At 35.5% G+C, this 24499-nt stretch overlaps 1 protein-coding gene across 1 annotated transcript in view; it reads left to right on the top strand.

The window, feature by feature from the left end:
* Positions 1 to 15254, top strand: part of AGMO (alkylglycerol monooxygenase) — a gene marked incomplete at both ends in the record, with an annotated part of 197375 nt that extends 182121 nt beyond the window's left edge. Inside the window, one exon of the mRNA XM_084283049.1 lies at positions 15174 to 15254. Coding sequence (XP_084139175.1) covers positions 15174 to 15254 — 81 coding nt within the window. The remainder of the gene's footprint in view (positions 1 to 15173) is intronic.
* Between the last annotated feature and the right edge of the window lie 9245 nt (positions 15255 to 24499).

Raw genomic sequence — 24499 nt, 5'->3', positions numbered from 1 at the left:
CATAACACACTTATTTTCCACGTTTTCTGTATGATTCAGTAATTCAGTATGCTTGCTTTCAACAAAAATGGAAAGTAGTTTTTGTAGTGCTGCTGAAAGCATGATTTGACTGATATATGCATAACTGCAAAAGACTTTTATTCTGACAGTGCTTGAAAGAAAAAATAATATGCTTTCAATAAAAATTGGAACAATTCATTACTAGTCAGGTGAAGGATAGAAAAATAATTCAAAGAGATAGCACAGCAAAAATATTACAAATAACTAAACTAAGACGAGAGATAAACATATATTATTGCCTAGGTTAGTTAGTTTTCAACAAAACCTCTTTGATCCTGAATAAACAACTGAAAAATATGACATTCTTGTTTAAATAGGTAGCAGTGCATTGACTCCTATTGTCACACAGGGACAATAGGGGAGAATAGGATTTTCTTTGTGTGTGTGTGTGTGTGTGTAACCACCTGACATTTTGAAGACCTCTGTCATTTAGTTTGGAGGAAAAAAAAGGTTATTGCTCTCTTTTAAGGTGTTAGGTTATCAGATGCTGTGTTATAAAGGCTTGGACAAGAAAACAAAAAGACACTGATATATTTGGAAGTGCAATAAATGAGTTGCAAAGGAGAAAGAGAGACAGGGCAGACTAAAGTTAGTGATACAGGCAGAAAAATTCCCATAGCTCTTTCCTGTGTGAACAGTTTTGGGCAATGTTTGGCTAAAGTACAGTAACTTTTTTACTGAATTTGTGACTTTCTAACCAGCTCAGACTCACTGACTCCTTATAGTTTGGTCAGGTGAAACCACTTTCTTAGTCTTATTCTGTTCCTAGAATTCATACATGATCCATCTCGTGAAGTACATGCTCCATCTCTAAGGGGGGAGCAGCAGCCTGCATGGCTGATCAGTGAGATCACCACTTAGAGTAGATCTAAGTTCTTATCCTTATGGCTTAGAAATAGTGTATCTACCATGCTGGATTTGACTTCATTTTGACTTCATCAGCTTTAAAGCTCCTTTGGTCTGAAGTAAGAGCTCAGAAAATCACTTAAAGAATACTTTGGAGGAAATTGTCAAACCAAAGCTATTTCTGTGTCTGGGAAATGCACTGGCTGAGAGAGCTGTTTAGCCATTAGTACAAGAACATAGTTTGATGTCTGAGTTGAAGAGTTTGCTGTCTGGATGGTGATCAAGTCAACAAAAGCATAAAAAAGTTGTTGGGACTGAATGTAAATGAAAAAGTATTGATGAGTAATGGGGAGGAGAGGGCAAACCCTTAGGAAGATTGGTCCATACCTGTTCAAGTAGCCTGCTGTGAATCTTTAAGCAAACATCATTCAGATGACTTACGGAAGAATGTCTTTTTGATTGTCTGATAAGAATTACCACTTTGACAGAGCTGTTCTTTCCCAGAGATTTTTTTCAGCTTTTTACAGAAAACATTGATCATCTGCTTGTTTCCACTGTTGACAGACATGTTTCTTCATTTCATAGACGTTGTGGCAGAAGGAGCAGGCACTCACTGAGCACTGCAGGTAGAAAACAGGTGCAGCCGTGCATGAGAATGACAAAGCTGTTCTTAAAAGCAAATGATCTGGTGAACTGTAAGCTTAACAGATAGTGATTGTGTTGATTCACTGAGCAGTGGCTAATCATTAAATCCAGGAACACATCTTGTTTATGTGCTGTTCTGCTCTTTAAGTATCAGCTAAAACTATATACTACTCCATTTGATGTAAATTAATTGACTGTGCTTTAATTGGGAGATTTATCCAGTTAAGAAACATGTAATACTTCAAAAGGTGCTACTTGGAGAAATGTTGAAGGGAGTCATTATAATGGCTACAAAACATATCTGCAACCTGTTCAGAAGAAAAGAATAGACATTTGACCTACTATATCTATGAAAAAGTCATTATTGACCATCAATATGTATGCACAAAAAAAAAAAAAGGATAATTACTAAACAGTTACTATATGTACATCACTATTTAATGTGATTTCAATTGAATGTATGAGGTAGGTGATGTTATATACAATCCTGGGCAAAAACATTTCAAAATGTAACTGCATATGTATTTTCTTTTTGACTTCAGAGAGTTACACTCAAGATAAATATCACCCAACAGTTCAAGATAAAATCTATATTATGGCATATTCAGCCTACAGTCTGAGGAAACTAATCTTTCTAGAAAATACATAGGATATATGTATTTTCTATGTAGCTTTGAATTTCCCTTTGTATATATATTAATATATATATATGTATATAATAAATATATATATATAATACCCACTTCTAAGTAATGTCTTTTCAATAAAATACATCATTGCTTTCTTTTTTTTTTTTTCCCTTAAATAGTCTCTGCTTTAATAATTAAGGTCTTTATCCTGATCACTAAATTTGTGCTCAAGAGGGGGAGATGTAGTGCATGCTCTCACCTATTTCACAGTTTGAAATCCTCCCCACCCCTCCCCTCCAAACAAAAACAAAAACAAAAACAAAAAAAGAATCTTTTTGAACATTTTTATTGTTTAGGTAATCAGTACCTGTGCTGCCAGGGCTTATTGAAAGCAGCTGGATGCATGCCTCTGTCCTCCCTCTTTCTTGAAACTGCTGCCAGAACAGGTAGTCAGAAACGGAAAGTAGAGAAATATTTGAGCATCTGTGCACTCTCTCTCTCAGGAAAACAGCTGTGGCTTCCATAGGAAGCACTCATTTTTTCCCATCAACCAAGACTTTGGATACCCCTGCGTCCAGTTTTGGCACAGTGAGCCAAGTAGGATGCAGTTTATGGCTCAAAACTATGAGAGAATCTGTTCATCCCTGGCAGAACATTGAGAGAAATTCCCCAGGCTGCAAGCCACATGTGGGCCTCTGACCTTTTATTAGCACACCATGGGAGAGGTTAACAATTGTTGAGACTTCAGTCCTCCCTTTGACATACAAATAAAACAATACAAAGTAGCCTTTCCAAGACAGAATCATATTTAGGGCACAACATCCTTAATATAGGATTCAACATTCGGGGGGGGGGGGGGGGGAAGGGGGGAGGAGCAAACAAATCATTAGATTAAGAAAATGATATATTTCTATAGAACTGAAGTCTGGATTGATATTTTTTCAACATTGTGCAATTGTTCATGATACAGTGACTTGAGACTTTTTTAAAACAACGTAATCATGAGATGGAAACAATTTCTCACACCATTTTTAGCTCTTCATGTGGTCAGCACCATGAGTTATGGAACTAAGATTGCTCAATAGCTGGAGCCATATAAAAATACACTCAATTATCTGATTTTTAAAGATACCCATTGTGTTTACTCAAGCACATAATTGTTGAGAAAAAAATTACTATAGATTCAGAATTATTTATATAAAGCTTGTGACAGAAAAAAAATCATGAAGTGTCAAATCTATGTCTTTTTGATATGTCTTTATCCTCTCAGCATTACTCTAGTTCACTCATGAAACTGACTTAGTTTTTAGGAAGACAGAGACTGGAAACTACTTATTTGGAGGGAGATAGAAATATTGTCCCTGTTTTGCAGCTAAGAAGCTGTGAAGACTGAGTCTTGCTGTAAGATGTCTCATTGTGTCTGGATTACATTTTCAAAGAATGGAAACAGCATCCTAGGATTTCACTATAATAGCTTGATTCTTTGAGAGTCTTAGAAGCAGATGATTTTCACTATGCAGTCCCATACTTTTAGTGCAGAGACTATGCTGTGTATAAAATAGGAATGAGCAAACTCATGCTTCTGCCACCAGTCTTTGCAGCTAATATTTGAAAAGCCAATGCAAGATGATTTCTAAATGCAATAATCCTGTGATCCTCTGATATGAAACAGGTTCAAACCTATCCAAAATCAGAAAGCAGATTTTTCTTTTCATCTCTTTATTAAGGCAACAATGACATCTGAAAATTAAATCAGTGAAGTCTTGCACAAGGTTGGTTATTGCAAAAAATGTTTACTAAGTAATGGTTGCTCTGTGCACTAAGCAGTCTCATCTTAACTGCTGTTGGCAAAGTAGATGGTCTTAGAAAATGTTAGTTTGAGATGAAGAGTTCCTTTGTATTCATTGTGAATAAACAGAAATACTGGTGTGGCATGGAGTCTGCACTGAAAGAAGGATCAAGTACAGCTACACCATAGACATGCCTATCTTGTCATTTATATACTTTTTCACAGGTTCCTTACATAGCTGGTTCCAATGCTATACCAGCTTTCCAGGCAGTAGGGCTTTATTTATTATGGAATGAAAACCTTAATTCAAAAAGATTTTTTTGTTTGTTTGTTTATATTACCTTGAGCAGTAGCTTATCTTTTCTTTCTGTATTACTCTTGTATATTTCAGAAGATTTTGCTTCTCCTGAGTATTATTTTATTTCAAAGATGCACAGTAGAATTTTTTCAGGCTTTCCTACAGGTCAGATGTTCTAAATGTTTTATCATTTTTGTCTTCTACTTCAGGACTACACCCAGTTTATCTAGGTTTTCCTTAAAGACTTCATCAGCTTTGAGTAGGCTGGAACAATTACTGTGTGTAACATGAAACACTCCTGTTAATATCTTCCACACTGATACTGGCATATTTTTGTATCAGCACTTTATGTTTGAGATGTTTTGTTTGTGAGCTGCTCCATATCTCAGTTGTTATTTTTTTTTCTGATGTGTTCTTGACTATCCATTATTTGTCATTCATATGTGTGCATATGGTTTCTTCTTCTTAATTATAGTACCTTTCATTTCTATTAAATTACACATTTGCTTCAGAAAGAAATAGAAAAAATAAAAAGGATATTTCCATAGCTTTTTTTTTTTTTATGTTAGAAATGTTATATAAGGGCATATTTTTTTACTTAAATTCTGATACCTCTTTCATTTTGTGATATAATAATTGATTAATTGATTCTTCCTTTCTTGGAGATCTTTTCTTCCAGTCAGTTCTGTACCTTCTACATAGAAGTTTCATTTCTTGTATTCCCCTAGTTTTCCTACTGGAAAGTCATACAGATTTTCCTGCACAATAATCATCTCATTATTATTATTAATAGGCTAATTAAATAACATAACTGCAGTGGCTTGACATAATGAGTAGGAAGATCCTCTCTGCATTACTGTAGTGAATGACTTAGGCAATTTGAATATAGCTGTGGTTACTGTCAAGAACAGCAACTTTTACATTATCAAAAAAGTTTGTGAGATTTGGGAATGGAAATTTTCCAGACAAAAAATAGAAGCAACAAGCCAGAACACAAAAAGAGTGTGTTGTGAGTATGGCAAGAAAGTGACACACACTCAGAAGGAGAACTGGTTTTCCTTGTACGGTGATGGACAGAAGGCTGGACTGACTTCAGCACATTTCTCTTTTCCTTGGAACTTAAAAACTGTCACATCTTACTGTTTTTGGCCTCAAAAGATGGTTGGCCAGCAGAATGGGTGTGTTCTGTCTATCTTTAACTTGGACATGTATCTTCTGTGGCAAGATTTTTCCTTTAGGGTATCAATTAGTATTAATATATTTCCTTTGCTCAGAAGACCTTTTTTTTTTTTTTTTAAATGAAGGCTGAGAACAGCCTTCTATGCTCTCCATTGTTTCAGTGAAGGGATTAATTTCTCCTTACAATGTATTGGCTTTCACAACAGTCTTTGTCTCAAATGACTTTTTGCCTTGATCTCTCTCAGTCTTCCTTGAATACTTTTCTTTTTTTCCACTGTACTGGAAATCCCTTCTGCTTGTCACTCAATTTTTTTATCCCTCTCTGCACATTTTTACTCCTTTCTTTCATATTTACCATTAGTCACAGTAGCCAGCTTTTCCCCATCACTTCTTTTCAACATCTGCAGCAAAGTTTTCCCGTCAGTGATCTAATGTCTGTGGGCTGAGATTTCTTTCTTTTTTTTTTTTTTTTTTTTTTTTTTTGTTTTTTTGTTTTTTTTTTCTTCTTTTTTTTTTTTTGTTCCTTTTTTAAACAGCAGATATTCCTACTTCAGAGCTTATACCTAGTCATCTTTCTCTCAAGAACATATTTAGTATACTAATAGTCAGAGATCTCCCACTCTCCCACTTTGTAGCCACCTTTGTCAAAGCTCTAAGGTTTGATAGAGTGCTCTTGGGCTTGTTCACCACCACACCAAGACACTTACGCATGATATCTACACTCTGAAATGGCACCATCTGTATAGAAACATATAGTATTTTATTTCCTGCTAACGATGGAGAGATTAGACACAATCTTCCTGCAAGATCAAGATAGTGTTGTATTAAACTGACATAAAAATGAAGGGCTTGCACGGATTTAGTTATCCTTGTAGGTACTTATTAGGTGAATATTGCACAGCTAGGTGATCCAAATTTTGAAATGTTATGATTCCAAATTTTTTCTTCTATGTTCAAACTACAATCATTTTTTGTTGTAGCTGTAATTTTTCCATATTTTCAAGTGAGGCTTAAAGGACAGGTCCATCCTGCATAGGGTCTTTCAAACTAATTTGCCTCATGTTTTAAGTAAAAAAAAAAGAAAAAAACAAAAACAAACAAACAAAACACTTTTGACTGAGGGATTAAGCAGTATGGTAACTAGCTTTTCTTAAACTTATGACTGTATAAAAACAATACCCTTACTCTTATCATGTACAGCAATATACATGTCCAGTCTTTCTTATATAGAGTATTGAATTTAAAAGCATTCAGTTCTTTAAGCCTAAAGAGAACAATTTAAAATTGATTAAATATAAGATAGTAAACTTCTGATTAAAGGAGAATGAGATTCATATTTCTTCAGTGAGGGAGGAAGAACTGCTCCTTACATATAATTAAGATAACCTTTTATAAAAGGAAATAGTTCTTTGCAGATATCTCTTTTACACTCCAACTTGTGTTTGAGCTCTAAATGATGCTGTGGGGTGTATTTAATTATGCCACAGCAGCTGACAGGCATAAAAGTAAATGAGATATTTCATCTCAATGGGTGTACTTCCTGTTTAAATCTTTTTAAAAAATAAACTCAACAACTTTTGCCAAACTGAGACGGGACTATCTCAAATAATTTGCTTCTGCAATGAACAGCTATTAATAAATCTTTCAATCTCATTTGGCCTATTGGCCTTCAAAACATTAAACCAGTATCTTTACAGATCGAGTTATTTCTAATATTTGTCTTAATTTTATGAAAGCTTAATTTGTTCATTTAAAATACAGTAATTAACAAAATTATTTCTATACCCGTTGTTTCTGATTTTTTTTTCTGGAAAAAAATGCTGAAAAAATCAGACTCAGAAAAAGGTGAAAGTCTGAATTGAGTTCTAAAACTGTTGATCTGTGAACTCTTTTTTTTTGGTACTGTATTGTTGAAAATATAAAAAGCATTATTTCACTGATTTTCCTTCTAGCGGTGATCCCTTCATCCTAGTCTAGTGTGATAAATCTAGGTAGTATTAGAACAGCAGAGACTGAGCAATTCTGCTGATGCTCATCACTCTTGTTCATCAGGATCAAGATATGGAGCTGGATGCTGACATGGCAGCAGCCAAGAGGGGTTCAGAGTAAGTACTGGAGTTCCCTCAGTGATGGCACAGTGTCTGGACTCTAGCAAAAGTTTAGTTACTGGTAGAAGTTTCTAGCGTGAGCAGGGCTGTTAGTTGTCATGTTTTTGAAACTGAAGCTCACAGATTTGTATATCAGCACACAATTTTTAATTTAAAATCCTTGAAAACAAGAAATCTAACCACTACAAGTAGAATCAGAAAGCAAAAGCATAGAATTACAAAATGCAGTTTTCATACGTTGTTAGGTGATATGTTTTTCATGTGATTTTGGTAGTTTTGGTTTTAGGAATATTATGAAGCCACTAGGTGTTCTGACATGTATCTGGACATAAAGATAGGACTAATAAGTAAATAGAGATGAGAATTAATTTATGATGAAGACTAGCAAACAGTGAAAGTAAGTTGTGGTTTGTCAGAATTAATCATTTGAAAAGTTAAATATGAAATAACAACATGGTTGTACAATTGAATGGTTAGTGGCAATGTTGGGAACCCAGGGAATAACACTGTGAACTAGGATTATCCTTTTTTTTTTTTTTTTTTTTCCCCCTAGTAAAGCAATATAAAAGAATGCAAAACAGAAATTATAAAAGAATGCTATTCTTTTATAATAAGATGCTATTGCATCTTTTATGAGATTTTTAAGCTCAAAGGATGATCAAAAATGTATAATTACTATGGAAATTTTCTTAGAATTCATTTTAAAAAGCAGTGAAACACACTTGGTGCAGAAGTTGTTTTAAAATGTTTGTTGATCATCTAGAAAGATTTATTTTGCTTAACAGATTTCCTTAGAGAACAATTCAAAAAGTCTAAATGTTTTAGAATGATGTAGGAATTTATGGGTGGAATTAGGTAACTTATTGTGAGAAGTATTCTCAGATATTTCAGTAAAACATTTTGGCAATTTTTGTACTGAAGAGCATGCAGAGAGTTTATGTATATGTTAATGAATACAATGTTGATACCATTTCTGGCTTGCATTAGCTCAATGTAAGGTGAGGGTTTAATGATTATTAACATACTTTGAAGTTCCTATTCACGACTGACAGCAGAACTTCCTGGTTTTGGGGTTTTGTTTTGGTTTTGTCTCTTCAGGAATGAGATAAAGCCTTCTTAATCCTAGTGCATAGACTGTGGATTATTCTTTGACCCAAGGAAGGACTAGAATAGGTAGCAATTCAGTGGGATACACATACAAATGTTTTGAGAGGCAGTGTGATGGTGGGATTCAAGATATCGTGCTGGATGCACATAAACTGCCTCAGGTCTAAATAGAATGCAATAGCTCTGTGTGAAAATCCCCATGTGTTTAGCTGAGGGATACAATTTACCAGCTCAGGTGCAGTGCCAGGTGCTGTGCCAGGAGAGTCTGTCAACCTGGTGCTGTGCTGAGAGATACTTAGCAGTTAGAATGTCCTTGCTAACTCAAGCATCTCTGCAGTGTATTTCATTTCATAGTGAGGATGTGCTCAGCTGTGAAAGTAACTGAAGAATATCCTTTCTTCGTATCTTTCTTTGTCTTTCCTGAGTATGTAACATAATCCTTTTCAGGTATGGGAGTTTTACGGCCTATGTTTTCAGGCATTATTATTTCAGGCTTTAGGGTCTCAAACCATATTTTAATAAAAGAAGAATGATTAAAACATTCAACGGAATAGACATGAGATGTATATATATGTATATATTGCTTCTCTACTATTTTCTCATCATCTGCTAATAATGAAGTATAAAACTAAAAAGGTAAATCAAACTAAAAAGGTAAATCATACTAGCAAGAAACCTGTCCATGAGTCCACTGCCAATATGCTTTTGTGGGGGTTGGAGATGCTTGGCTTAATCATGTGTGTGCTTGGAATTCTTTTGATACACACCCTGTTCTATGTCTGGGACATGTTGAATCTGAGACGTGTGCTGCACCAACAGTCTAAATGTGTATGATGAACCCTTGTGGAGAATTTCCTGACATGCTGCTACTTTTGCAGGAATCTTGAATGAATGCCATGAAGGCTGTGAAGCTACTGTAGATACCTTCTATATATATTTCCCTCAAAAAAAAAAAAAAAAAAAAAAAAAAAAAAAAAATTTGCTCCCAAACCCCAACATCTAGAAATAGTGAACCTCTTCCCCCACTTCTGAGACACATATTTTCCATCTCCTTTGTGTATTTCAGCACGGAAACAGTCTCAGATAGTCTAAAAATAATTTTTAATTTTCATTAAAATTATTTCTAGTGCCTTTGAAGAAGCCATGATTGTATTTGTAGATAAATAGAACCTTAGTCTTGTATAATTTTCAGTATCAGTTAAACAGTTAGCAATATCAGCTTGAGCGGGCTCATCATTTATCACATTTGCCAGTACCAGGTACATTTTTTGATGCTGTCAGTCAACCTAATGATGTGGATGTGATGATTTTCCTGACCTCTTTCCAGAGCTAGGAATAGTTTACCAAACACAGAGGTGTTCAGATAATTCAATTCCATTAACATTTCTGTTCATATGGCATGTACCCCCAATACAGTCGACTTGTTGAGCAGGTGCAGACAGGTGCAAACTGTCTCTGCAGTGAAATTTGAAGTGAACATGTCTGTGCAGAATCAGAGAAGTGCCAGAGACAAATTGAATGATTTAGGTTGGAAGGGGTCTCTGAGGTCTTGTGGTTAAAGCCTCTTGCCCTCCCAAATGCAAGGCTATCTTTGGACACTTGTCCGTATTTCTTGACTAATATCTAAAGTCTTCTATCTAGATGAAATCTGCAAGATAAAAAATAAACAAACAAACAAAAAACACTGTCAAGGCAACTCATCTGCAAAAGCCATTACAAAAGAGAAAATGGCAGAAAATAGCATTAGTGATCATCAGCAAAACTAGTCACATGGAAGTGGGTGCCTGAATTTAGATAATTATTTTAAAGTAGTTAAAAGGTAGGTATCTTTATTCTTGTGAATAGTATTATTTCTATTTCCGTCTGGAAACAGAACAACTGTATGAAGGGAGGTGATGTAAATATTTTAAAGAGGACTGCCCTCTTCCAGCAGCCTAAAGGACAGTCATTAATCTGTAGTTACTTGAAGAGGTAAAGGCAATAAGTGCTTGCATTAAGGTGGCAAAAAGTTTGCATTATGAGCTTAACTTTCCTGGATATACGCTTGTGAGAAATTCTGCATTCAAGCTTAACTGTTAGTTAAAACTAACTTTTAATTAGTTAATAGTGTTGCTGTTATGGAATAATATTTGTGGGGGAACTTCCCTTATTGTGAAAATAAAAGAATGTATACTATTTAATTCTATCTTTTTAGTTTCAAAACTGACTAAACTGGGAAACTGATATATAAATACTTTTTTCAAGAGGAAAATACTAGTGGATTTGGACAGTATGGGAAAGAGAATTTCTGTGACAATAATTTAGATAACTCTAAAGGGAAAACAAAGACCGCAGTTAGGATGCTGGAATGTTGAACTGGGAAATTCAAACTACCTGCATGTAGGGTTCAGGATCTATGGTTTGTCAAGTGCATTAAAAAAAAAAAGTCCCAGATAGTTAAGGTTGTCTGGTGGAATGCTCTTCTGCTGCTTCCTGCTGCCCACACTCCCGTCTACTCAAAATTCTGGCATGTGTTAGCTTGACTTTCCATTACTGACGTCATGTGATTGCAACATTTATTCAAGTGGTTCAAACCTCGCAACTCTAAATTATGTAGCAGCAATCAGAAGAAACAGAAATCCAACCTCCACAGCAAGTTTTTGCTTGGTAGCTCCGTACAGCTGGCTCTGCTCACTATAGGTCAGCATTGTAGCAGTAGAGCTGGCCAGAACTGCTGTCATGTGAGGAAGGATGGGGCCCCTTAATTTTTTTCCCTGATGTTCCACTCCTCCACCCCCCTCTACCTTACAGAATTATATTTTCATGAATACATTACTTTCCATAGAGTACTGGCAGTCCTGACATTGATAGGCAGTGAATCAATACTTTTATAGAATCATGAAGCCAAACTAATTCTGCAGATCCAGTGTGCAGTATGTGGTTTTTCATTCTGGATATAAGAACTGCAGTTTGAAATATGCCCCTACAGGCACTGATTGCATATTTTAAGAAATTCACAATAAGGAATTTAATTAAAGAAGTTGCCTCACTCTATCTGTAAAACAAAAATTCACCCAAGATGTTTATTATTATTATTATTATTATTATTATTATTATTATTTATTAGTTTCATTTTCAGTATTTAATAGCAATAACCATCTTTAGCTGAGGATATTTCCTGGGGCTTAATGGCCCATAGCTGTGCTTTTCCAGGTGATCATCATCTCCCAGCAGTCATTAATGCCCTACAAATGCCCTGTGCCTCAGTCATTAAATATGCTTAAACGTGCTTCTTCTGAAAAATGAAATACTTCTTCCAGGGATAGGAGTGATCTTTCTGAGGTGAGGAATGAAAGGACTCAGTAGTGGTTCAGAGAAGTACTAATTATGACAATTAGATAAGATCTGTTTCTAGAGATAGCACAACAAAGAATTTTTCTACAGTCAGAATATAGTATATGTAAGTCATTTTATCTAGGTGATAATTCACACAGATCCTAGTTACATAACAGACAAGTCAGAAATAGAGACAGTTATTTTTAATTGTTTTTCTCTACAGGGGCACCACAGTATAGAAATAAAGCATCTCACAAAAGAAGGAGAGTATGTGCCTGAAGCACTACTTAAAAGTTTCTCCATTCAATACATGAAAAATTGAACCACGCAGTGTTTTACTCAAGTTTTACAAGGTGCTTGCAGTAATATATGGAAAAATAAATGTTAAATCTTTCATACTGAAGGTCTGAAACTCTTATAAACAAGTCTTTTGGTGAGAGTTTTGTGAGTCTTTCTTAAAAATGAGACTGCAAATAAGCACTGACAGTGTCATCAGAAGTTTTAAAGACAGCATTTACTGCTTGGCCTACCCTTGGTCAAGTAGAATTAAAACCTTCAATTAGAATAGTTAAAAGGAATTTGTCTTGATCAAGATTGAATGGGAATTTATTTTGTGGAATTGTGTTTAGTTATGATTTTGTTTTACTTCCATCTCATGCTACTAAGTATGTACTGTACAGTTTACGTGAAGGCTGTACTTGTCCCATATAGGTTGTGAGGGGGATCAGATCTCATCCCATCACATTGCCATCAATGAACGCAGAATTAGTACCTTTTAGGTATTATGGTCATTTATTATTTATTTTGGACGTTCAGATCTCATGTACTTTGATGAATGTGGGTGAGCACAGTAGTAGATTTTTGGGCCATGCATTTTTGAATGTTGACTCTTAAATGATAATGTTAAAATTGGAGCTGTCCTAGTCAATACCTTTTGATTGCAGATAAACCTGAAAAAAAAAAATGTTATAACTTGATCCCCAAATTCCTTTGATTTTAAATTTATTCTGTTCCTACAAATAAATGAACAAACAAAACCAACAAACAAAAAAAAAATCACCTGGAGAAAAATATCCTCCAGGACAAATGGAATCACAGAATCATAGAAAGGCTTGGGTTGGAAGGGACCTCAAAGATCACGTAGTTCCAATGCCCCTGCCACCCAGTAGATCAGGTTGCCCAGGGCCTCATCCAACCTGGTCTTGAACACCTTCAGGGATGGGGGCATCCATACCTTCTCTGAGCAACCTGCTCCAGTGCCTCTGAATGAAGAAGTTCCTCCTAACATTTAACCTAAATCTTCCCTCTTTTGGTTTAAAACAGTTCTCCCTTGTCCTGCCATTATCTGCTCATGAAAAATGTTGCTCTCCATCTTTTTTATAAGCCGCTTTTAAGTATTGAAAAACTGCAATGAGATCTCCCCAGAGCCTTCTCCAGGCTGAATGTCTGCAGCTCTCTCAGTCATTCTTCATAGACGAGGCGCTCTGATCATTTTCACGGCCTTTCTCTGGACCCACTCTAATGGATCTACATCCTTCTTGTGCTGGCAGCCCCAGACCTAGATGCAGTACTCCAAGTGGGGCCTCACAAAGGCATAGTGGAGGGGACCAATGTTTTGTTTAATTTACATTTACTTCAGTAAAACAAGGTTATCATACTTTTTTAATTTTCTGAGTGAGAACTTTATTCCAAATGTGAAATTAAGAAGTTTCATTGAAAAACATTAAAATGAAACATTTCACATATATACATGCACACAAATGGTTTTTATCCTGTTATTTCTTGATTTTTTGCTTTTGTTTTGCTTTTTTTTTTTTAGACAAAACTTTTAACTGAATTAGATTCAGCCCTGCAAATATTTGTACTTATCCCAAAGTAATTTTGGGCAAACAAATTAACAATTATGATAAAAATAATAGATCTTCTATTAAAATTCATTGACTAACAAAAAGATGTATGGAGCCAAGGACAAGAAAAACAGTATTAAGTCTTTAAATTATTTCAAATCTACTTTATATCTTGACATAAATAGTAGGTTGGGTAATAAGTGCCTGTCTATAGTACTGCAGCTAGAACACTTCATTTGCCATATATTATTGTTGTGGTTTAACCTAGGAGCTAGGCACCATGCAACTGTTTGCTCACTCTCCCCAGGTGGGGTGGGGGAGGGAGTTGGAAAAGTAAAAGTGCAAGAACTTATGGGTTGGGATAAAGACAGTTTATTAGGTAAAACAAAAGCCATGCATGCAAGCAAAGAAAACCAAGGAATTCATTCACTGCTTCCCATTGACGGGCAGGTGTTCAGTCACTCCCAGGAAAGCAGGACTCGTCATGCATAATGGTTTCTTGGGAAGACAAATGCTATTGCTGAATGTTCCCCACTCCTTCCTCCTTCTTCACCACAGCTTTTATTGCTGAGCATGATGCTGTATGGTGTGGAATGTTGCTTTGATCAGCCTGGGTCATCTGTCCTGGTTGTGTCCTCTCCCAGCAATTTGTGCACTCCCAGCCTCCTCGCTAGCAAGGCAGCACAAGGAGAGTCCTTGTTTCTGTGTAAGCACTGCTCTGCAACAACTAAAAGCACTGGTGTATTACCACAACTGTTTTCATCAAAAATCCAAAACACAGCATTGTGTGAGCTGCTATGAAGAAAATTAACTCTATTCCAGCCAAAACCATAACAATATTTAAGACTACTTTGGATATTTGTATACTACTATGCAACTTGCAGTGTTAGCAGTCTTCAGGCATTACTTGAAAACAAACAAACAAACAAAACATTTTTGCATCTACCTCTTTCTACCACAGCTGGTGTTATTCCCCGTCTTATTATAAGTGACTCTGAGTACTCCAAATCCACACCCAATTACAGAATCACAGAATTTCAAGGTTGGAAGAGACCTCAAGATCATCGAGTCCAACCTCTGACCTAAATTACAAAATAGGAAAAGTTATGCAGACTTTGCAAGTTATCTTATTTTAGTACCATTAAGAAAGAACAAATTAAAACAAAAATGTACACAATAAAAGGTACTATAAGAAGAAAGCATATACTCCTGAAGTGAATTTATAAGTATGCCTAGAAAACTTGTGTAATTTTTCCTCTTGAGACTTCTGTGTTTTCATCCATTTGTGTTTACAGATAAATATTTTTAAAGTGTTATGCAATGTTTCTCATTTTAAATTCTGTATTGTAGGTCTTGTTTTCCCTCTGCATTGCATTCTGGGGAATCCAAGTTATGAAGCGGATCACTTCTTCCAAAGATAAACGTGTCTGAAAGAACGGAACTAACATCACTTTAATTATGGATGCAGCACTTTGGAATAACCTTCTAAGTTCTTTGGAATTAATCACCTATGACTCTTACTGAATTGCAGTCATTTCACATATGATAAGAAAGGTTTGTGATTTTATATGAAGATTTGAAAGATTCATTGGGAAGTGCATTTATTTTGGGGTTTTAAAAATATTTAATTTACCCCCCAATTTAAATAAAATTTTCTTTCACAGCATATTTTTGCATTCAAGGGATCAAAAAGTCTTAGAAACCATATGAAACTAATGAAATTTTACAGTAATTTTATTAGTATTAAATCATATATGAAAAGTATTTTTCACAATAGGAATAATTAAAATCATGTTTTTAGCAACCTGATATAAAGCGACTGGCTGTCTCTCTGTTGAGCCTAAACATAAAAATATGTGAATGTCAGTTTTTCCATAATGATTGGAGTAGACTAGAATCTGTGTCATGCCCAATTTAGTGTTCATAACACACGGCTACATGAGGATAGTCAGGGCAAGAAAATGAATAAAAACAGCATGATAAAGTAACTCAGAGTAGTATGAATTGAAACATCTTCAGAAAAATTGGCTGATGTATGCATTGTATAATGCAGACTTTCAGTTTAGACTGAATTATTTAAGGACTACACCTGCAGTTGCCAGCTTTAGTCACTGATCAAGCCAGCACATGAGTATCCCATTGACAAATGTTACTCATGTGACAAAATATTTGCAAGGCTGGGCCCTTAATTCTGGTAATTTCCTGCAGAGTTGGTCTCAGGGGAGATGCACGTCTTTCAGGAGCTGCTGGAAAGATGGTTTCTACTAAGATAGGAAAATTAAATACAAATGGTAAAGGGAGTCTCCAAACAGCAGGACTGGCAAAAATACTGGAGCTGGGTTGTTTTTCTTTCCTCACACTGTTCCAACTTCTATTTGGCTCCAAAACTTTTAGAAGTGCTTAAAGTCAAGTAGCTAAAAAATGTAGGCTGTCTTGCATGCCTCAAACTAGTAATAATACCTGAATTATTTTTTCCCATTCCATTTTCCTTTAGAATATTAATGGCATGCTAACAGTGTTCTCAGATGTAGCCATCCTATTTTTAATTAATCCTTATTTTCAGTCTTTAGCTGTAACAGATGCCATTATCTATATAATTGGATATTTCTAGTAAATAATCAGAAAGGCATTGATGTATAAATGAAATAGATCCAATGTCTAGTGATAATATCAGCCTAATTTTATATAAATTCTTGCTTTAAAACCCAATTTTTGAGTCACTCCACTTTTAGGTCAAGTGACTTCTGTCTATTGATTTGCATTTTGCTCAAAATACTTGAAATATTTAATCGAGAAAGTAAAGTGCTTGTTCGATTAGAGGTACTAATACCTGTAAAGTAAGGATCTTACCTTCCTAAACCAATGGTATGTATAAATACATGTATTTACTTGTAGATCTTCTTCACTTTGTATAATAAGATGAAAAAAAAAAAAAAAAAAAAAGCCCTTGAAAGCCCTAGAAGAAATCAGATTTTAAATACTTGTTCAGAAGTTTAATTCAAACATTTACACATAACATGGTAGGCTTCCAGTGCCTTCTAATGGATAAATACAATTATATACATCTGGGTCTAATAGTGGAAGTATAATCTTCTGATTAACACACCACAAAACTTACTATCTCTTTGCTTGAATTTCCCCATTTGTGGAATGGGGGTGATAACGATACTGATCATGTCTCTCACCATAATCAAAGTACAACATTTGGAATCTTTTCCTTACAAAATTATTATAGGATATTTAAGAAAATTCCAGAATATGATTCCAAACATAACAACATGATCAACTGACTGTTTAATTTATTCCATCAGTTAGTGTACATCTGCTTTCAAATTTTGTAATTATGATAGCAACATCACAGGAATATTTTGAGGTCAATTTAATATCATGACTGAGTACTATAATAAAGAATCATACTGAAAGTCAGTTTTCTTACCACAATAAATTATTCAAAGAGACAGGAACAGGATACTGAGTTAGCAACTTCTGCCTTTTAGTTGGTCAGCTAAGGTAAAGCTCTGTATGTCTCTGTATCACTTCCTGCAGTGTTACCATATAAATTGAATATACAGAAAATCTGCATTTAAAGTTCTGGTCTTTAAATTATAATAATGAGGATCTGAATTAAATTAATTATAAAGATATCCCAATGAATGCCATTTTTTACATTAAGTAATTAAAGTAATGTGATTTTAAAGGTAAATTCAGATTAAGATGTAAATATCGTATGCCTGTCAGTGTCCAAGAGGTATTTTGACAACGGCCTCATTGATATGCTTTAATACTTAATTAATCTTGAGGAGGTCAGGCAGCTGGACTAGATGATCTTTGAAGGTCTCTTCCTAGACCTTAGAACAATCCTATTCTAATAGATCTATTCTACTACATAAAACACTTTTTTTGCTCTAGTTACTATCAGTTGCCTTCAAATAAATAAATGAAAATTACATAGATAAGCTAGTGACAAATACAAAAGGAACAGTAATTTAACTAATGTATTATTCCAGAGAATACAGTTGCGCTTTTGTGGGATCAATTCTAATATATGAAATATATAAAATACAATTATGGAGTATAATCTAAATATATCATTGCTACAGCCTACTTAGGGAGACAGAGCGCTACAGAAACTTTACTATCCTACCTTAAAAGTGTCTCATATCTCAGCTTGATGAGAATCTGGAAAAGAAACATTCCTCAGTTTGTTTGGCACCCCAATTTGGCCAAATTTTATGGGGGAATCTATCACTGGGAACATCTAACATGTTCTACATACATCTAACAGGACTACATACCTTATAAAAAATTGGTGATGAAGGCAACCTAGTAATTAAAACAGAGGCCCAATACATTTCCTCTTTTAAAGGTATTTCAAACCCCATCTTCCTACTTCCAATAACTGCTGCCATTGTGTATGTGTTATTTGAAAGCAAGGTGCATAAAAGAAACAGTGTTCTTCCCATTGCATACTCGACAACACCAGAGTCAGAGAGGGTGACTCCTCTGGTTGAAGACTCAAAGAGCCTTGTCCTCTAGTGGGTGTCCCAGACTCCTGTATTTTATAATAACATCTATCAGGTATGTACATGTATAAGCAAATCTGTGGCTGCAGAATAGAAGCAGGTGTTTGCCTTTCCCAGAGAAGAGAAAGTTTTATGGACAGGTTCACAAAACACTCGACTGCATTATTGAGGGAGCTGGGCTTGTTCAGCCTGGAGAAAAGGAGACTCAGGGGCGACCTTATTGCTCTCTACGGGTACCTCAAAGGAGGCTGTAGCGAGGTGGGGGTTGGTCTGTTCTTCCACGTGCCTGGTGACAGGACGAGGGGGAATGGGCTTAAGTTGCGCCAGGGAAGTTTTAGGTTGGATCTTAGGAAGAACTTCTTTACCGAAAGGGTTGTTAGACATTGGAACAGGCTGCCCAGGGAAGTGGTGGAGTCACCATCCCTGGAAGTCTTTAAAAGACGTTTAGATGTAGAGCTTAGGGATATGGTTTAGTGGGGACTGTTAGCTTTAGGTCAGAGGTTGGACTCGATGATCTTGAGGTCTCTTCCAACCTAGAGATTCTGTGATTCTGTGATCATTCTCCTACTAACTACATGATAGGTAGCGATATCCCTGTCAAGTTGCTTATCATGATTTTTTAATAGAAACTATTTAATTTTTTTAGGCATCTAATACTGGTACTGAATCTAGTTATACTGTCTTTATAGACACAACATAGTTTGAAACAGTCATCTCAAAGGTTCTGTTTTTGAGTAATCAGGAGGATCTCTAGGCTAGGTGGTCGATGAATTAAATATGACATCATTATATATTACATACAGTTAATTGAATGAATTAAATGCCAACTACAAACAGTGCTTATCAACAGAATATATTAGTGGCATTTTGGTAATCCACCCTTCTACCCTCACATTTGTAAGATTTCATTGTTTATTTATTTGGTGTATGACCATGTTGTGAAGTTTGAACAATTGTATGGGGTCAAATCATAGAATCATTAAGGTTGGAAGAGACCTTCGAGATCATCGGGTCCAACCGTCATACTACTACCAATGTCACCCTCTGAACAATGTTCCTAAGCACCAGGTCCAACCTTCCCTTGAACACCTCCAGGGAGGTGACTCCACCACTTCCCTGGGCAACTTGTTCCAATGCCTGACTATTCTTTCTGAGAAGAAATGTCTCCTAATTTCCAACCTAAACCTCCCCTGGTGCAACTTGAAGACATTCCCTCTAGTCCTATTGCTTGTTATCTGCAAGAAGATGCCAACCCCCAGCTCCCCACACCTTCCTTTCAGGTAGTTGTAGAGAGCAATGAGGTCTCCCCTGAGCCTTCCTCTTCTCCAGATTAAACAACCCCAACTCCCTCAGACACCCTTCACAGGACTTGTGCTCCAGGCCCTTCACTAGCTTTGTAGCCCTTCTCTGGACTCATTCCAGGGCCTTGATGTCCTTCTTATACTGACTTATGTGAGGGTATTAGTGAATATACGTATTAGTGATATATATATATATATATATATATTTAATTAACAGATTTTGGGCAAGTAACTTTTTGTTTTAGAGAGCCATTGTTGCATCTTTGGAAACACAAATAACCTGCAGGCTAAAACCCTAGCATAAACCCCATGTCCAAGTGAGAAACTCCATAAATCACAATTGTAGTATTTGCAGTATTGCTCAAGACTTCCTTCTGGTTTTGTTTGTCATTAAACTCCCTGGTGGCACACATCTTTGGGAGAGAGACATAGATAAACAGAGATGCTTTTTTCTTTTCTTTTTCCTTTTTTTTTTCCCCTTCAGCAAGAGTGCTAAAAAGTGATTTCCCCTACTCTTTCCAGCTGTTGTAAGGTCACATCCATATGCATGGAATATGCATGCACATCCCAAACTACATACAGAACAATATCAAGTTACTGAAAATTCAGAAGTAAGCAGCTGAATCCTGTATTCACTTGAGTCCTGACCCAGTGCCATTCAAGTCACCAAAAATCTTGCTGCTGACCTCAGGAAAAAAGAATGATGCAATATTCACTGCAACTCAAGCTTTAGTACAGTGCATTAATTAAAAGCAGTGTAGTTGCACAATGACTTGTTCCTGTAAACTGCTAAGATGGTGTTCTTTGTGTTATGTTAAAATCAGAGCCCTTTGACTGATAAAGTGACAGAGGAAGTTACAGCTGCAATCTATACATACCAGATACTCGGGACTTGAATCCTTCTCTCTTGTCTTTCCTGTTTCCAGTTTTCACTGAAGTCTGTGGGAGTATGGACATTGTTACCTAAACCATTATCTAAAAGAAAGGAGATGATCAGATGGCTTATTCTGAAGTTTCCTCTTTACAGGCAAACAGATTTCTGTGATCGTTCAGGATTTAATGTTATGTGATTAGACACTAGTAGGCTGAGTGGCACTAAAGGGTAAGAGTTGTTCAGACTTTTCTTCTTTGCTCCTTGACTTCTGGTAAAAAGAGTTGTGGCTCAAACATGGAGTTCATCAAGGAAAGTAATAACTTTCAGAGAACACTCAAAGCATTGCTGCATCTTGCTGTGTTATGCAAACTGTGTTACCCATAGTGTTTCTTAAAACACCGGAATCTTGTAAATGTTGCTTTTATTTTATTTTATTTTATTTTATTTTATTTTATTTTATTTTATTTTATTTTATTTTATTTTATTTTATTTTATTTTAATTATTCACATTCATTAGCAAATATTTCTATCCATTGAAAACATGAGCCATAGAAGTTTCAAAATCTAAATGCAAATAATAAGATTTTAATAGGTAGTATTTTAAAATATTTTCTCTTTTAAACCACCCTAGTAATTACATGAGGATTGACTAATGATTTTTAAACTCTTGGGACAGCTAATGCTGCATGGGAAAAAACTATTGGTCTTTCCTTTTGCCATAAATCCTCTGGTTTTAGTATAAGAATATATAACGGCCATGAAGCAGAGTTTTCCCGGGTTTCCTGATTCACTGCTTGTGTTTGGCCTGTTTGGCTTGTGATTAGTTTGGGATTAACACAAAATCCAGTGCTACACCACAGAACAGGCTCTCTGAGGGTGAACTACACTCAGTAATTCTCTGCACATGCAGACCTAAGTCATAGTGTTACCTCTCCCTCTCAGCAGTTCTGGTCAAAGCAAACAAGAGACATATTATGGACTTCAGGGTTTTGTGTTTCTAAAAAAGGAAACGAGAAAACATAATGAGTTTGAAACTCAGATACAAACCGCAAGGTAAAGCAAATATAAGATATCTCACATATTGGAGTAGCACTTCCATATTAATATCAAAGCCAATGGACTTGGCTTGGTTCTTTGTCGTTTTTGCCCCACCTATGAAAAACAGCAGAAAAATGTGGAAACAGTGAGTAAGAATGAACTGCTGAGCGTCCTTGTGTTTATGGTTTGGCAAAGAAAAGTGATAACAAAATGAATCCTCTCCTCCCTCCCCTTTCTATATTTTTAATGCTTCCTCATTTGTTGTTCCAGTTTTTCTGCCTCTCTCTCTCATTTATTTATCATTGAAAAAAAAGTCTCCTGCTTTTTTTTATTATTTTTATTTTATTTTATCTTATTTTATTTTTTTTTACATTTAGAGGTACCTAAAAGTACTTTTCATTCCCACAGAGTGATATTTCTCACAAGTGAGAACCAAACCTAGTTATCTAAAGATGATTACTTTCATAACTGTTCTTTACAGTCACCTTTATGTTCTAGTATTGAAGACACAAAATACATTGCTCATACATTGTTAATATTACATCAATTTATTTCATGTGTGTCTGCCTAGTTCCCTTGAATGGTCCATTATCTATTTCTACTCCTGTAGCAGCACAGCAGCACTGTCCTTTTCCCAGTTTCTAGTCCTTTTCCTTTTTTTTTCTTTTTTTTTTTCTTTTTGTTTTTTTTTTTTTTGTATTAATTCCTTCTAGCTACCTTCTGTCCCTTCAGTGATGTGCTTTAGCTTTCACTGTCTGTCTTTGCCTCAGGATGTGCTGCGGTAGTATTTTATACACTATATCTTAGCCTGCTGATTTTACTATAGCAGAAAAAGGCAGCCCAGTAGCAATAATGTTTGATTTAAAAAAAAAAAAAAAAAGATTAAATGAATAAAGAAGATCATGGAACATTTCAAACACTATGGAACTTGTGATGATTCCACTTCTTAGATTTTTCCATAAACCTTGAAGTACTTTATCAGCACATAAATTGCCATTATAGAAATATGTGCCAAGAAAGAAAAAAAAAAACACAAAGAACACAACGGTATGAAGGCAATTGAACTACACTTTTTAGATCGAAAAATAACCTATTAACTTGACTGTGTGTGATCATGTCTTTTATTGGATGTCTATCTGAATTGGAGTCATGAACCTTATATTTGAAGGTAATATTGTAACTTCTTTGCTTCAAGTACTAGCTTTTGTGATTTCAGATCTAACAGTCCTTTACCTTCTCTCCACTCATGACTCATGGCTGAGTCATTACCATTAATCGTTTTGAAAACACATATTTTATTTTTCTTTTAATCACAGAGCAAGAAAACACTTTGAAAAAGGGTGAAGTGTTACATAATGCAGCAGTGTAGGTAACAACATGCTTACTTTTGGAAACACTAAATACTCTCAGTTCCCTATCCATTGCCACAAACTGGATTTCACAGTGATGTCTAACAGAGGGAAGCCTCGTGATCAGGGACTGGTGGAGGAAATGAAAGAGATGTTTCTGAGATTCTAACAGCAACATTTGCATTGGAAGTCAGATAAGTCAGATCACCTTTGATTTTCTTTTATATAAAAAATTTCCCCTGAAATACAGCATTAGAGAGGAGTAATATCTTCATAGATAGTAATGAGATATATTCTTTTTTTTTCCTTGTCAGCAGTATTTCTGTTATTTGTGAGAAAAATATAAGAGGACCTTCGTGTCTGTGTTATTTCTAGCATACATACCACCATACCATTTAGGAAGTAGAGATCATTTCAGAAATGCAGAGAAACTGCTAGGACAGAGTTTACCTAATGTCCTTCTTTAGCAAGGTGAAATTCAAACTTCAGATGGCCAGCAAAAAACTGAAGGACCATGTTTCCACTTGCAATTTTCTGATGGTTTTAACAATAGAGAGATTTCATACAGTCCTCATCCTTGGGTTCAATGCCACCCGAGGAAAACGAGAACATGAAAATCAGCTGTCCAGCTTGGAGGATGCACCAGTCTTTTTTTTTTTTTTTTTTTTTTTTTTTTTCCTATTCCTTCCTGCCTTTGAGCATTCATACAGGAGAGAAAGCTACTGACAATGAAGCACATACTGGGAATTAGACTGCAGTGTGTGTGTAAATGGCCTTTGTTAATGAAGAGCAAAGAACAATGGTTTGTGCAATGGAAGTAGAATTATTGCTCAATTATTTATTTATTCTAGGATTTCTTCATGCAAGGGAACCCTGCGTTAGGATTTAGTTAGCATAGTCCTAAGTATTATAGGACCATGGAAACTTCCTGTACAATACTAATAGCACCCTCTTTGTACCTCTTTGTGGAAGCCTGTAGTATTTTCCCTGAGGAATCACAAACTCATACAATGTTACATGAAAAATAACTTATCTCTGAGTGTGGCTGAGAGGCATCTGAGCATTCACAGAGACGGTTCTTAACCATAGCAAGCAGCCTAAACAAGATAAGGTGTTCAGTCTCCCTTCTTCAGTGTTTTCAGCAGAGGAAGCTGAGGTGGACTTGGGCATTGAGAGTGGCAGAGTGAGGTAAAACACACAGGTTACAGCAGGCTCCTGTTGGGGCAGAAGACAGTCAAGCTGTGGCAGGAAATGTAATAGAAAGTTGGCAGTTCCTAGTCTACAGAAATGAATAGCACAAAGCCATTTTTATCTTTTTTTTTTTTTTTTTTTTAATTCAAAAGTACTTTAAAATAAAAAGTACACCATTTCACATGCCATCATTCTTTTTCTTCATCACCATGAGGCTGTCTGAACAAATCACCCAATTGATTTATTATTTATATCTATATTTATATTTTTATTTTTATTTTCTTTCATTCGGTTTCAAGAAGTTGGTTTAAGTTCTACATCACACTATACCTTAGGTAAGTATAAAGCACATGGATCTTCTAATACATACCAGGGATTTTTCTACCAAAAATTTAATCAA

The sequence above is a fragment of the Netta rufina genome, assembly GCF_964035555.1.
Source record: "Netta rufina genome assembly, chromosome: 2".
NCBI lineage: Eukaryota > Metazoa > Chordata > Aves > Anseriformes > Anatidae > Netta > Netta rufina.
The sequence above is the reverse complement of the archived record's forward strand: the minus strand, read 5'-3'. Positions and strand labels throughout refer to the sequence as shown.